At 33.7% G+C, this 13,762-nt stretch overlaps 2 protein-coding genes across 2 annotated transcripts; both read right to left on the bottom strand.

The window, feature by feature from the left end:
- Positions 1–4,009: 4,009 nt before the first annotated feature.
- Positions 4,010–4,318, bottom strand: LOC123313173 (probable RNA-binding protein EIF1AD). Its single transcript, XM_044897923.1, has one exon. It carries the CDS (start codon positions 4,316–4,318, stop codon positions 4,010–4,012), a length of 309 nt encoding a protein of 102 aa, XP_044753858.1.
- A 2,174-nt stretch (positions 4,319–6,492) lies between these two features.
- Positions 6,493–7,537, bottom strand: LOC123314277 (probable RNA-binding protein EIF1AD). Its single transcript, XM_044899447.1, has 2 exons — positions 7,497–7,537; positions 6,493–6,999 (listed from the first exon to the last, which is right to left on the bottom strand). The coding sequence occupies exon 2, from the start codon at positions 6,995–6,997 to the stop codon at positions 6,500–6,502; it is 498 nt and encodes a 165-aa protein (XP_044755382.1). The 5' UTR covers positions 6,998–6,999; positions 7,497–7,537; the 3' UTR covers positions 6,493–6,499.
- Between the last annotated feature and the right edge of the window lie 6,225 nt (positions 7,538–13,762).

Below are 13,762 nucleotides of genomic sequence, written 5' to 3'. Positions count from 1 at the left end.
AGTAAGATGATGGACTTTGGACGAATATATGATGATTTAGGAAAAGTTGTGGCATCCGATGCCAAAACTTTTTAAAAGGGGGGAGTATTGTAATAAATCGGAATAAGAGAATTCGAATTATTTTGAGATAATTAAAAAGAGGTATAGCTAGAATTTTATACATTGTTGCAGCCGTGCTGCAGAGGCGATTTTTAGTTGGACATACGATACTTTGAGACGCTTGAGATCAGACGGTATTAAGTCGCGGGAACTTAAATAATAGCCAGCTCGATAAGAGTTGAAAGAGTTAGTGTCACTCAGTCAGAAATTCTGCAGATATTGATACAATGTACGTTTTCGGAGAGCAACCGGCGATCGCCGGCCTATGTAATTGATTCCAATATCCGGTGATAAGGACTTCAGAACGGGTGAAAACGGTCAGTCATGTAGATTAAGAAAGATTTATTAGTCTGGAGACCCTGAGAGGAAAACAGTTCTCAGAATTCGAAGTAGCCGAAATTTTCTTGTAACCACCCAGCTTGGGAACGCTGATTTTTCAACTCAGCAAGAATGATCGTCCAATGATTTAGATTTTGGGACGTTTTGGTACCACCCATAGCGTGGGAGAGAAAGACCGGGGAAAAATTACATCGGAAAAAGTTAGTCAGTCGGTCCGGGGAGCGTGATCAAAAATAATACCCCTTTAAGTCGGTCCGGGGACGTGATCTGAAAATTATCGAAAATATACCCCTTCGAGTCGGTACGGATAAGTAGAGAAGTTATAAATCTTTTGTAGAGTCAGTCAGTAAGGAAAAAGTATAGGGACTTAGAATAATCAGGTTTTCACGAAATAAGAGAAAAGTATAAGTAGATCACGGAATAGAATCGGAGACTCGGTCGGCTCATAAATATCTGGAAAAGTTGAGTATAAAGAAAAGTCCAGTCCTTTGTTTTGTTGGTTTTGTTCAAGTAGAAACGGAATATCGGGAAATAGGTAGTTAAAGAGAACGGAAATAATTTGAAGTTAAAGTCAGTTTATCGGAAGTCAGTAAAGTAACATTCGAGGAGTGATCGTTAATTTTCTTGATCCGTAGTAAGACCAGATATAAAATTGTGTTGGAATTTTTGGATAGGGAATCTTAAAGCGAAAAACGTTTGCGACGGAAAAGTGCGGGAAGTTCGGTTGAGTGTAAAGAATTCGCCGATAAGTGCGGGTAAAGTCTGGTGTCGAAAAGTTTTCATCGGCATCGTCAGCCAAACAGCAGTCGCAGAAAAAGGTAGAAAGTTCCAATTTTATTCGTCCAGAGTCTTGAAAGCTCCTCTAAAATTAATTGATAAAGTATTGATTTATTATTGAGCGCTAAGTTGGGAAGTTGAATTTTAACCCAAGATTTTGGTTATGAAAGTATGTTTTATTGCTTATTTGCATGTGTTTAAGAAATTGAAGATTTTTGTTGGTCGTCTTCGACCGAGTACGTATTTTGTAGAGAAGTTCCAATTTTATTTTTCCAATAGATTTAATTGTTAAAGTTGTTCCTGAGTTTCATTTAAACTTCTCCCCAGAAATAATATCAACTTCAAGACCTGTCCTTCGTGCGACGGGCCGGATCCACACATTTTTTTTCCCTTTCGAGGGCCTTCTTATTGTGTATTAAACATCTAAAAATAATCACCCCATGACCAGTGGAAAGCCGCTCTTCCACTGATCGAGATACGGGGTGCGTTATTACACTGGGCATACATGTCCTGCTGAATTTGTTGAGTTCATTATCGTTGTAGTGCCATAGTTTTGGTTTTATCTGTTGTCTCACAAACTTGTTCAATTCACAGGAATTTATATTGTTAATAGTTTTCAGTTAAGAGCAGATCATGAAAAATGAAGCTTTTGTTTGGATACGGGATCATAATCTGAGAGGCACAATATAAACCGAACTCAATAGTGTTCAAGGCTAAAACCTTGTTTGATTATGGGTAGATTTTCAGCTCGCAAAAGCTTATATTTGTACAGGGTGTCTGGGTTGAAGTGTCCCCATACCATAACTAAAGGAGGTCGTTGAAAAAGTTAAATACAAAACTTGTCTGTAATCGATTGAAATTTTATTTCTTATAACCCACCTTGTCATACCACAATTACCTTAAAATTTGACAAGAAATTCATAAATTCAATTATATACAGGATGTTCTATTCAAAATAAGGAAGTTGATACCAACAGGGAAAAAACGGAGCATCCTGTATTGAGTTGAGTTATAAAAAATAAAAGTTTAATCAAAACAAACAATTTTTGTGATAAACTTTTTCTTCTAGCTCCTTTAGTTTTCATCAATTTTATATTTAATCAGTTCTGCAGATTCTTGATATACCGAATTTATTTTTACACCAACTATTTTACTACATTTACACTATTTTACCTGACATTAGCCCAGTGTTTAATCATCATAACTGCGCATTATTATCGAAGGATTATGTATACATCATCAAATTTCTTCGAATACAAATTCTATGGAAGCCTCAATTCTTGAGGAAAATAAACAATAATCTGACAAGTTTAGAGACCTGTATACAAAAATGGTAGGTACCTTATTATGGTGCAATAAATTTTCCAACTGTGCCGCACAATTTTTTCGATGATTCAAAAGACCATTTAGAGTCTGTGAATGTTATCGGATCTGTAATTGAAAGAGGTATGTATATTCTTCTCGGAACCACTCTTCTCTAAATTTCTAGAACTCTGGCCTGTTTGAATAGAATTTAACTGAGATGTTTGTCATCAACATAAGCATATCTTCATTTTTATGTTTTTCACTATGCATAGTTACTTTCTATTCAATTTTTATTATCTGAGAGTTGGAGAAGCCTTCAGTCCAATATCGAATAGCCAAGTCCAAAAGGAGGAACTATAAATTAATATACCTACACTTAGCAGATTAACTTATACTCCTTTAATTTATTTTTTAGGTATAGATAACTATGACTGTATATGCATGCTGAACATTCAACTTGGTCCTACTTTAAGTGCATGTGCATTATTATCATTATATTGGCTGGACAACTACCTATATTTTGATGGTAGTGAAATTTTAAATTGTGTTGAAAGGGTGTTTTATACAATTCTTCTTCTTGTTTTACTACAAATCTGAATCTACATCGATGTTATACTCGAGTAAAATATTAATGCACATGCAGATTTGTATATACATTCGACAAGTCTTAGTGTTGTAATTTATCAAAAAGAAATATTACTACTCACCATATTTTAACAGTTTTTTAGAGCTTCAATGATCCAAGTAAACTTGGATCCTATCTGAAAAAAAATTTTTTTTTTTCGAAAGTTGCATGTTCAACAACTCTGTAACAAACTACGGCCCTGAAAGAAAAATAATGCTCAAAATAAATAATGTGTGCTGTATAAGTCATGGATTTCCAGTTGCTAGGATTGTTCTTGGGTAAAAATTTAACAAATTAAAATATCTCAATAAATTTTTTTGTATTTTTACCCTTTGCCTTCTGACACCCTCAGTTGATGAAATGAACAACGAACAATGAAATGACAATAAGTAGTATTTTTGAAACAACATCAGAAGCCATTGCAAAAATTGAAAGAAATATGAAATATGTCAATTTCAATACCAATTATAATTTGAATAAAATTATTTAGTACGGTATTTTTTATCTACTGTTTTTCTGGAAGATATCAGATATATCACCGTGATCTAGTTGGAAGCAACAATAACCATTCTATTAGAAACTTACAGCAAACGTTTCAACAATAAAATACTATGTAGTTTTGAACCTCTTGAGACTAATTTTTTTTGATTCAGCAACAAGTGGCCATCAATCCAACATCGATTAATGAAAAATGTCAAAAATTTGCTGCCTATATTTCATTACTTATTCTAGGACGAACTGAAAATGACGGGATTCATATTGAAATGAAAAACCTCAAATCTGTAGATTTTAAGGGTAATATTTATTGAAAAGTTCCTAATTTATTTACATTTTTACAATTCAAAATACTAATTGCCAAAGTGATTACGTTTCACCAACACTATCATCGTCGCTTTGATCACTGTCACTGGGATCATCTTCACTAGAATCATTGCCACTGGAGATTTCGATCATTGCTTGTACTCTGTTAGTATTCCTTGGGATATCATCGTCGTTATCATCATCACTTTCCTCCAATTCTGGTTTTTCATAGAACGCAGCAGGCCATATTTTGTCTTTCTTGAAATACTTTATATGTTGGGTGATCAAATTAACTCTAACAATTTCACCTTTGACCTTAACACCTTCCTGAATATGTTGTATTATGACGAAACTACCACGTTTAAACCACATGTAGTGGCGGTATCTCATTGGCATGGACACAAGAAATCTGGTTTTATCTGCGGTCTCTACATAATTTACTGGGATTCTTATCAACAAAAATAAAAAATTCCGTGCTCCATCAAGTTTTGCAACTCAGAAAATAAGTGCATTAAATGTGTTAGAAGACACAAAGTACACCACTTAAAACTGCTTAATATCACTGTGGTTCAATTAATATAGATGATTTAAATAGAGATGACAAATGGTGCGATAAATGCGGCGATATTACAGAAGACTATTTTGTTTTTCAAAAAACTTTTCGAAGCGTCCTACGTTATTTTTGGCGTGATTGACAAATGAAAAAATTTTTTATGTTTTTCTATACGCCTAGGCAACCCAACATGTTCACGATGCAACAATTTCAGTTGAAGCTGACTTCGATCGATCTAGGTCTAGTAGAATGAAAAGTAATTCTACAAATCACAAATACCTACATATTCAAGTGTCAGTCCCGTTCAAGCTCAGACTTGTCTGAATTTCAAAGTGCCAAGATTGTACAATTTATTTATTTTTTTACTCTTAGTCGTTTCTTGAAATATTTGTAACTCAGATGTGAAATAATTTTTTCGATTGATAAATAGTGGTCGATAGTAAAAAGAAAATTATATCTGTTATGTTTTTACGAAAATACAAAATAAAAAATGTTATAGTAAATTACCATCAGTTTCAAAAGCATGCCGATCTTCTTATAAGCGCACAAAGTTCTTGGGGACCCTTCAAGTGAAATGAATCTTTCACCGTTTGCTGCATAAGAATTGTCACAGCCAAAACAAGGAGAGTTGCTATATGAACATTTTTCATTCAGTTTTGAAAAGATGACATTGAAATACAATTCTACACATATCCCATATCCTTCTCATCAAATAATAATTTTTTTCCAAAAACTCCGACTTATGCAGCTGTTTGGTGTGACTGTTGCGAATATCTTATTTATTCTTATCAGTACTAAATGGTCTAAATCGTTTTCTTTCATATTCTTTCTCAACTTATTCGACTCGGTAAATTTATTTCAGTGTTACATTCTATGTGGCCTGTTTATATTCATAATGTTTTGAAGGTTTATATACATATTAAATGAATATGATTCGTAATTCTTTCCTGTTGGTTAGAAGCGTCCGCTCAGAATTTCGCAACCGCAAGGTACTGAGATCGATCCCGGGCTAGAGAAGGAATTTTCTAGTCCATACTGTTGCGCTATGTCATTCACTGTTGGGTTCAAATTAACAGTGATGTGCCTAAGGTGGCGTAAGAACACAGAAACAAAGCCTACACAGAACACAACAGATTCTCCGAACTCCCACAAGCTTTCGGAGCTTCTTAGGGGTACTTCGGTACCTATAGAGTATCAGGATAATATGAATATATATGTTAGCAGAAATCAATAATTAAATCGTGAACTCTTTTTTCTTGCTCGAGCTTTCGAGATTATTTGTTTAGAATCTCTTCACCAGGAGAACTGATATTCAATAATACGTTAGTGAAAAAACTATAAATGAATATTATAAAAGGTTTACGAATTTGAAAATATATAAATTAGAGATGAAATAGTGTATAAATATATAGAAGATCATCAACAGTTTATAGATCCTCAATTTTGACTCAGAATTTCACTCGACAATATATAATTTCACAATTGAGATACCTACTGTAATTAGAAATTTCTTGAAATATTGGCATTACTTGGAATCGAAATAAATTAAATAAGAAAAAATGCATCTTAAACCACCTTTCTCTTCTCGCTTGAGCAAGAAAAAAGAATTTACGATTTAATTGAATATTGCTGCTATCCCACAAATGAAAATCATCACTAAATGAATATATTCGAATTCCGAAAAATTATACTACATATATCCAACAAAGTAGAGGCCTAAAATTTGTTTTGTTCTGGGAGTCCCAGTTTTATTGATTCGCCACTGGTTTACTGATATACTTATTCACATATCGTCAATCTGTTACAAGCTGAGTGCCATGTTCAGTTACAAAACATCGAGCGGCAATGAAATTTCATAACCTACTTTAGGACGAATTAAAAATTCATATTGAAATGAAAAAATTCAAATTTGGAGATTTTCAGAAAAATTTATTAATTAGCAATTCCTTAATTATATTTACATTCTATACAGGTTTTCGAATAAGTAATTACGAAGGTGGTTACGTTTCACCAACACTATCATCATCGTCACTCTGATCGTTATCACTAGGATCATCTTCACTGGAATCACTGTCACTGTAAATTTCGATCATTGCTTGTACTCTGTTAGTATTCATTGGGATATCATCGTCATTATCATCATCACTCTCCTCCAATTCTTGTTTGTCATAGAACGCAGCAGGCCATATTTTGTCTTCCTTGAAATTCTTTATTTGTTGGGGGATCAAAACTCTAACAATTTCACCTTTGACCTTAACACCTTCGTGAATAGGTTGTATTATGACAAAACTACCACGTTTAACCCACATGTAGTGGCGGTATCTCATTGGCATGGACACAAGAAATCTGGTTTTATCTGCGGTCTCTATTTCGTGTAGATTGTTCCCTTTGCTTGCCGTTATTTTCACTATTTGCTGATTTTCGGCAGGTGGTGAGTAGTCATACACTTCCCTCATGATGTGCTTCCTTGTAGTTGCTCGTGACACAAGTCGTGGCATATCTGAAAATAATTGAAATAACTCTTAGAACAAATCCAGAAAAAAGCAAGATTGTCATCAATAATCTTGATAAAGTGAGTATTTTGATTTCACAGCAAGCTTTGAAAATCATCTATACAAACAAAATTCCGTCACACATAATTCACAAGCTATTTTACTCGTTCCAGGAAACTAGAAATATGTGATTGCAATCGCGGTATCATAGAAAAATAACCAATATAACAATTCAATTGCAATTGCGGTATCATAGAAAAATAACCAATATAACAATTTAATTGTTTGTGATGAAAGATTTCATAATCATAATTTATTCTAGAACAGATTTTATTCATGAAAATATTCAATATTTATCTACTACCTACTTTGAGTTATTTGAAAATATATGCCAATCAACAAGAATGAAAGTATCATGAATATTTTATGGTAACTGTTGAAGAAAAAAGCACCAGACAATATTGATTAGATCATATAAATTTCAAAGGAACGCTTTCATACTTACTGCAAAATTTTGTTTGTCCAACAAGTTCTCAAAACACAAATATAAGATTGACCGAAATCACACTCAAGAAAAAATGCTGCACTTCGAAACTTTAAGAGTTATACTGAAGCCAAGACCTCCGTCCTGCACTTAAATGGTAAGGTATTGTGGAGGGAGAAGAATATTGTGAAAGGGCATTAAAAAGCAATTAGCGGTCAATACGTGGAACTGTCAGAATTAACCCTTTATGTTGAAAGTACCGTAACTTTTCAAGGAAGATATTTAAAAGTATTCATGATAACTTTATGCATTATGGCGTGTTTGAAATAAATCATTTTTCTATTCTATGATTCAACATATTATGATAATGGAAAATAAATGACAATATCTTGATCATTTGCGTTCACCGCCCTTCTTTGTATACGAGAGCATCACGAAGCAGTTTATTGTACAGGGTGGGCAAAATCGGTTGTCTATTGAGGGGATCTCGAGAACTATAGCAGCTAGAAGAAAACGGACGCCACATTCCCGAGCTCTTTTTTCTTGACTAATCCAAAACTGAAAACAGATCCAGCCTAACGTTCATAGATTTTGAGTTATGAACGAAAATTGAGAAATTGTCACTTTTAATGAAGCGCTTATTTGAACTCGTATGCGAAATCCGTTGTTACATTCTACAGGCACTTTTTTATGAGGAATTCAAATATGATATCAAAAAATTTTTCGAACCAGTCATTTTCGAGATACGAAAGGGATTTCTGATTTTTCAAATGTAAACTATAGTTGAAATTTCATTCATCTTGCTGCAATTTTTTTGCTGTATCATATGTATCATATGTCCCTATTCACATGAATATAACGTAAGAAAAAAAATTCAATACTTTTTCCTGCTTTTCGATTCACTCTTGAATTTTCAGTAGGCTGGCGTAACCATAGCGACCGTTGAAAATGCATTATCGTTCGTGAACTCCACATAATCCTATGTGAAATTAACCTTCTGCGATAGGAATCACCGACTGACGAATAATTATTTTTCTTATATATCGATATCAAGATCGATACCTTTTCAATGAGAGTAAAAGACTTTCTTCCGATTATTAAAGAAGAAAATGTATTCAATTATCGTTTCTCTATTTGTGAAAGAATCTTCAAGAGACAGTTATATTATAAATCAAATTCATTACAGAAGTAAGATGATGAAAAATAGGTACATCTGTCAACGAACCATCATAAGATAAGCAGACCAAACATCGCGGGAACAAAAGCAAACGATAACAAATTACTCATCGAAATATTTATTCAGCAATCCGTGATTCAAGTCATAGAGGCCCAGGTTCACAAAATATAATGCATATTTAACGGTTGCTATGGTATCCCATCCTACTTATAATTCAACAGAGAATCGAAAAGCAGGAAAAAGTATTGATTTTTTTTTACGTTGTATTTATGTGAATAGCAACATATGATACATTTTTGAAATCAGCAAAAAAATTGGAGCAAGATGAAGGAACTTTCAACTATAGTTTACATTTGAAAAATCAGAAATACCTTTGGTATCTCGAAAATGTTTGGATCGAAAAATTTCTTAATATCATTTTCGAATTCCTCATGAAAAAGTGCCTGTAGATTGTAATAACGGATTTCGAATAAGAGTTCTATTCAAAATAAGGAAGTTGATAACAACAGGGAGAAAACGGAGCACCCTGTATTGAGTAGAGTTATGAAAAATAAAAGTTTAATCAAAACAAACAATTTTTGTAATAAACTTTTTCTGTTATGTTTTTACGAAAATAAAAAATAAAAAATGTTATAGTGAATTACCATCAGTTCCAAAAGCATGCTGATCTTCTTATAAGCGCACAAAGTTCTTGGGGACTCTTCAAATGCGGAATTTTCTTCGACAGTTTTCTGATATATTTCGGAAATTGTGAGATTTTGCTGAAATTTCGGAATTAATTGATAAAAAACCTATTATTTGAGAGTACCGTATTTTTTGAAATATCCGAATCCGAAATCTCTACAAATCAACGTTATAAAGGTTAACCGTTGATTCGTCATCGAATTACATAATGCATTATTCATTCGATGGCGTTGTGTAAGTCGCCCGGTCAGTTTTGATTTAGAATTCGCGGAGTACGGACGTTTAAATTCTCTCTCGTTCATTCGGGTCGTGTTAAGTGCAGAATTTTTTCGACAGTTTTCCGATATGTACGGAAAATTGTAAGACTTTGTTGAAATTTCGGATTTAATTAATGAAAAACCTATTATTTGAGAGTAACTTATTTTTTCAAATATCCGAATCCGAAATCTCTACAAATCAACGTTATAAACGTTAACCGTTGATTCGTCATCGAATTACATAATGCATTATTCATTCGATGGCGTTGTGTAAGTCGCCTGGTCAGTTTTGATTTAGAATTCGCGGAGTACGGACGTTCGAATTCTCTCTCGTTCACTCGGGTCGTGTTAAGTGCGGAATGTTTTTCGACAGTTTTCTGATATATTTCGGAAATTGTAAGATTTTGTTGAAATTTCGGATTTAATTAATAAAAAACCGATTATTTGAGAGTACTGTATTTTTCGAGATATCCGAATCCGAAATCTCTACAAATCAACGTTATAAAGGTTAACCGTTGATTCGTCATCGAATTACATAATGCATTATTCATTCTGTGGCGTTGTGTTAGTCGCCCGGTCAGTTTTGATTCAGAATTCGCGGAGTACGGATGTTTAAATTCTCTCTCGTTCACTCGGGTCGTGTTAAGTGCAGAATTTTTTTCGACAGTTTTCCGATATGTACGCAAAATTGTAAGATTTTGTTGAAATTTCGGATTTAATTAATGAAAAACCTATTATTTGAGAGTAACTTATTTTTTGAAATATCCGAATCCGAAATCTCTACAAATCAACTTCATAAACGTTAACCGTTGATTCGTCATCGAATTACATAATACATTATTCATTCGATGGCGTTTTGTAAGTCGCCCGGTCAGTTTTGATTTAGAATTCGCGGAGTACGGACGTTTAAATTCTCTCTCGTTCACTCGGGTCGTGTTAAGTGCAGAATTTTTTTCGACAGTTTTCCGATATGTATGGAAAATTGTAATATTTTGTTGAAATTTCGGATTTAATTAATGAAAAACCTATTATTTGAGAGTAACTTATTTTTTGAAATATCCGAATCCGAAATCTCTACAAATCAACTTTATAAACGTTAACCGTTGATTCGTCATCGAATTACATAATACATTATTCATTCGATGGCATTGTGTAAGTCGCCCGGTCAGTTTTGATTTAGAATTCACGGAGTACGGACGTTTAAATTCTCTCTCGTTCACTCGGCTCGTGTTAAGTGCAGAATTTCTTTCGACAGTTTTCCGATATATTCGGGAAATTGTAAGATTCAGTTGAAATTTCGAATTTCATTAATGAAAAACCTACTATTTGAGAGTTACCTATTTTTTCAAATATCCGAATCAAAAATCTCTATAAATCAACGTTATAAACGTTAACCGTTGATTCGTCATCGAATTACATAATGCATTATTCATTCGATGGCGTTGTGTAAGTTGCCCGGTCAGTTTTGATTTAGAATTCGCGGAGTACGGACGTTCGAATTCTCTCTCGTTCACTCGGGTCGTGTTAAGTGCGGATTTTTTTCCGACAGTTTTCTGATATATTTCGGAAATTGTAAGATTTTGTTGAAATTTCGGATTTAATTGATAAAAAACCTATAATTTGAGAGTAGCGTATTTTTTGACATATCCGAATCCGAAATCTCTACAAATCAACGTTATAAAGGTTAACCGTTGATTCGTCATCGAATTACATAATGCATTATTCATTCGATGGCGTTGTGTAAGTCGCCCGGTCAGTTTCAATTCAGAATTCGCGGAGTACGGTTGTTTAAATTCTCTCTCGTTCACTCGGATCGTGTTCAGTGCAGAATTTTTTTCGACAGTTTTCCGATATGTACGGAAAATTGTAAGATTTTGTTGAAATTTCGGTTTTAATTAATGAAAAACCTATTATTTGAGAGTAACTTATTTTTTCAAATATCCGAATCCGAAATCTCTACAAATCAACGTTATAAACGTTAACCGTTGATTCGTCATCGAATAACATAATGCATTATTCATTCGATGGCGTTGTGTAAGTTGCCCGGTCAGTTTTGATTTAGAATTCGCGGAGTACGGGCGTTTAAATTCTCTCTCGTTCACTCGGGTCGTGTTAAGTGCGGAATTTTTTTCGACAGTTTTCCGATATGTACGGAAAATTGTGAGATTTTGTTGAAATTTCGGATTTAATTAATGAAAAACCTATTATTTGAGAGTAACTTATTTCTTGAAATATCCGAATCCGAAATCTTTACAAATCAACTTTATAAACGTTAACCGTTGATTCGTCATCGAATTACATAATACATTATTCATTCGATGGCGTTTTGTAAGTCGCCCGGTCAGTTTTGATTTAGAATTCACGGAGTACGGACGTTTAAATTCTCTCTCGTTCACTCGGCTCGTGTTAAGTGCAGAATTTTTTTCGACAGTTTTCCGATATATTCGGGAAATTGTAAGATTCAGTTGAAATTTCGAATTTCATTAATGAAAAACCTTTTATTTGAGAGTAACTCATTTTTTGAAATATCCGAATCCGAAATCTCTACAAATCAACGTTATAAACGTTAACCGTTGATTCGTCATCGAATTACATAATACATTATTCATTCGATGGCGTTGTGTAAGTCGCCCGGTCAGTTTTGATTCAGATTTCGCGGAGTACGGACGTTTAAATTCTCTCTCGTTCACTCGGGTCGTGTTAAGTGCAGAATTTTTTTCGACAGTTTTCCGATATGTACGGAAAATTGTAAGATTTTGTTGAAATTTCGGATTTAATCAATGAAAAACCTATTATTTGAGAGTAACTTATTTTTTCAAATATCCGAATCAAAAATCTCTACAAATCAACGTTATAAACGTTAACCGTTGATTCGTCATCGAATTACATAATGCATTATTCATTCGATGGCGTTGTGTAAGTTGCCCGGTCAGTTTTGATTTAGAATTCGCGGAGTACGGACGTTCGAATTCTCTCTCGTTCACTCGGGTCGTGTTAAGTGCGGATTTTTTTCCGACAGTTTTCTGATATATTTCGGAAATTGTAAGATTTTGTTGAAATTTCGGATTTAATTGATAAAAAACCTATTATTTGAGTGTACCGTTGTTCGTCATCAGAACCGGTCAAATAAAAATGAGGTCCTCTGGTCGTCAGAATATATATTATTAACTTTTAAGATAGAAAAATGACATTAACAGAAAACAATTATTATTATCAACTACTGTCGCTGTCAACCACGGCTAGATTTATATTTCTATCGGAATCATGACGAATTCTCCTCAACAACCGTATTTTTTGACATATCCGAATCACAAATCTCTACAAATCAACGTTATAAAGGTTAACCGTTGATTCGTCATCGAATTACATAATGCATTATTCATTCGATGGCGTTGTGTAAGTCGCCCGGTCAGTTTTAATTCAGAATTCGCGGAGTACGGATGTTTAAATTCTCTCTCGTTCACTCGGATCGTGTTAAGTGCAGAATTTTTTTCGACAGTTTTCCGATATGTACGGAAAATTGTAAGATTTTGTTGAAATTTCGGTTTTAATTAATGAAAAACCTATTATTTGAGAGTAACTTATTTTTTCAAATATCCGAATCCGAAATCTCTACAAATCAACGTTATAAACGTTAACCGTTGATTCGTCATCGAATTACATAATACATTATTCATTCGATGGCATTGTGTAAGTCGCCCGGTCAGTTTTGATTTAGAATTCGCGGAGTACGGGCGGTTAAATTCTCTCTCGTTCACTCGGGTCGTGTTAATTGCGGAATTTTTTTCGACAGTTTTCCGATATGTACGGAAAATTGTGAGATTTTGTTGAAATTTCGGATTTAATTAATGAAAAACCTATTATTTGAGAGTAACTTATTTTTTGAAATATCCGAATCCGAAATCTCTACAAATCAACTTTATAAACGTTAACCGTTGATTCGTCATCGAATTACATAATACATTATTCATTCGATGGCATTGTGTAAGTCGCCCGGTCAGTTTTGATTTAGAATTCGCGGAGTACGGGCGGTTAAATTCTCTCTCGTTCACTCGGGTCGTGTTAAGTGCAGAATTTTTTTCGACAGTTTTCCGATATGTACGGAAAATTGTAAGATTTTGTTGAAATTTCGGATTTAATTCATGAAAAACCTATTATTTGAGAGTAAC

Source organism: Coccinella septempunctata, chromosome 5, assembly GCF_907165205.1.
Source record: "Coccinella septempunctata chromosome 5, icCocSept1.1, whole genome shotgun sequence".
NCBI lineage: Eukaryota > Metazoa > Arthropoda > Insecta > Coleoptera > Coccinellidae > Coccinella > Coccinella septempunctata.
This window is presented reverse-complemented; position numbering and strand designations above follow the sequence as displayed.

Coding starts and splice junctions, on each gene's coding strand:
- LOC123314277 (XM_044899447.1), bottom strand. CDS start 6,997: ATGCCACGACTTGTGTCACGAGCAACTACAAGGAAGCACATCATGAGG.
- LOC123313173 (XM_044897923.1), bottom strand. CDS start 4,318: ATGTGGTTTAAACGTGGTAGTTTCGTCATAATACAACATATTCAGGAA.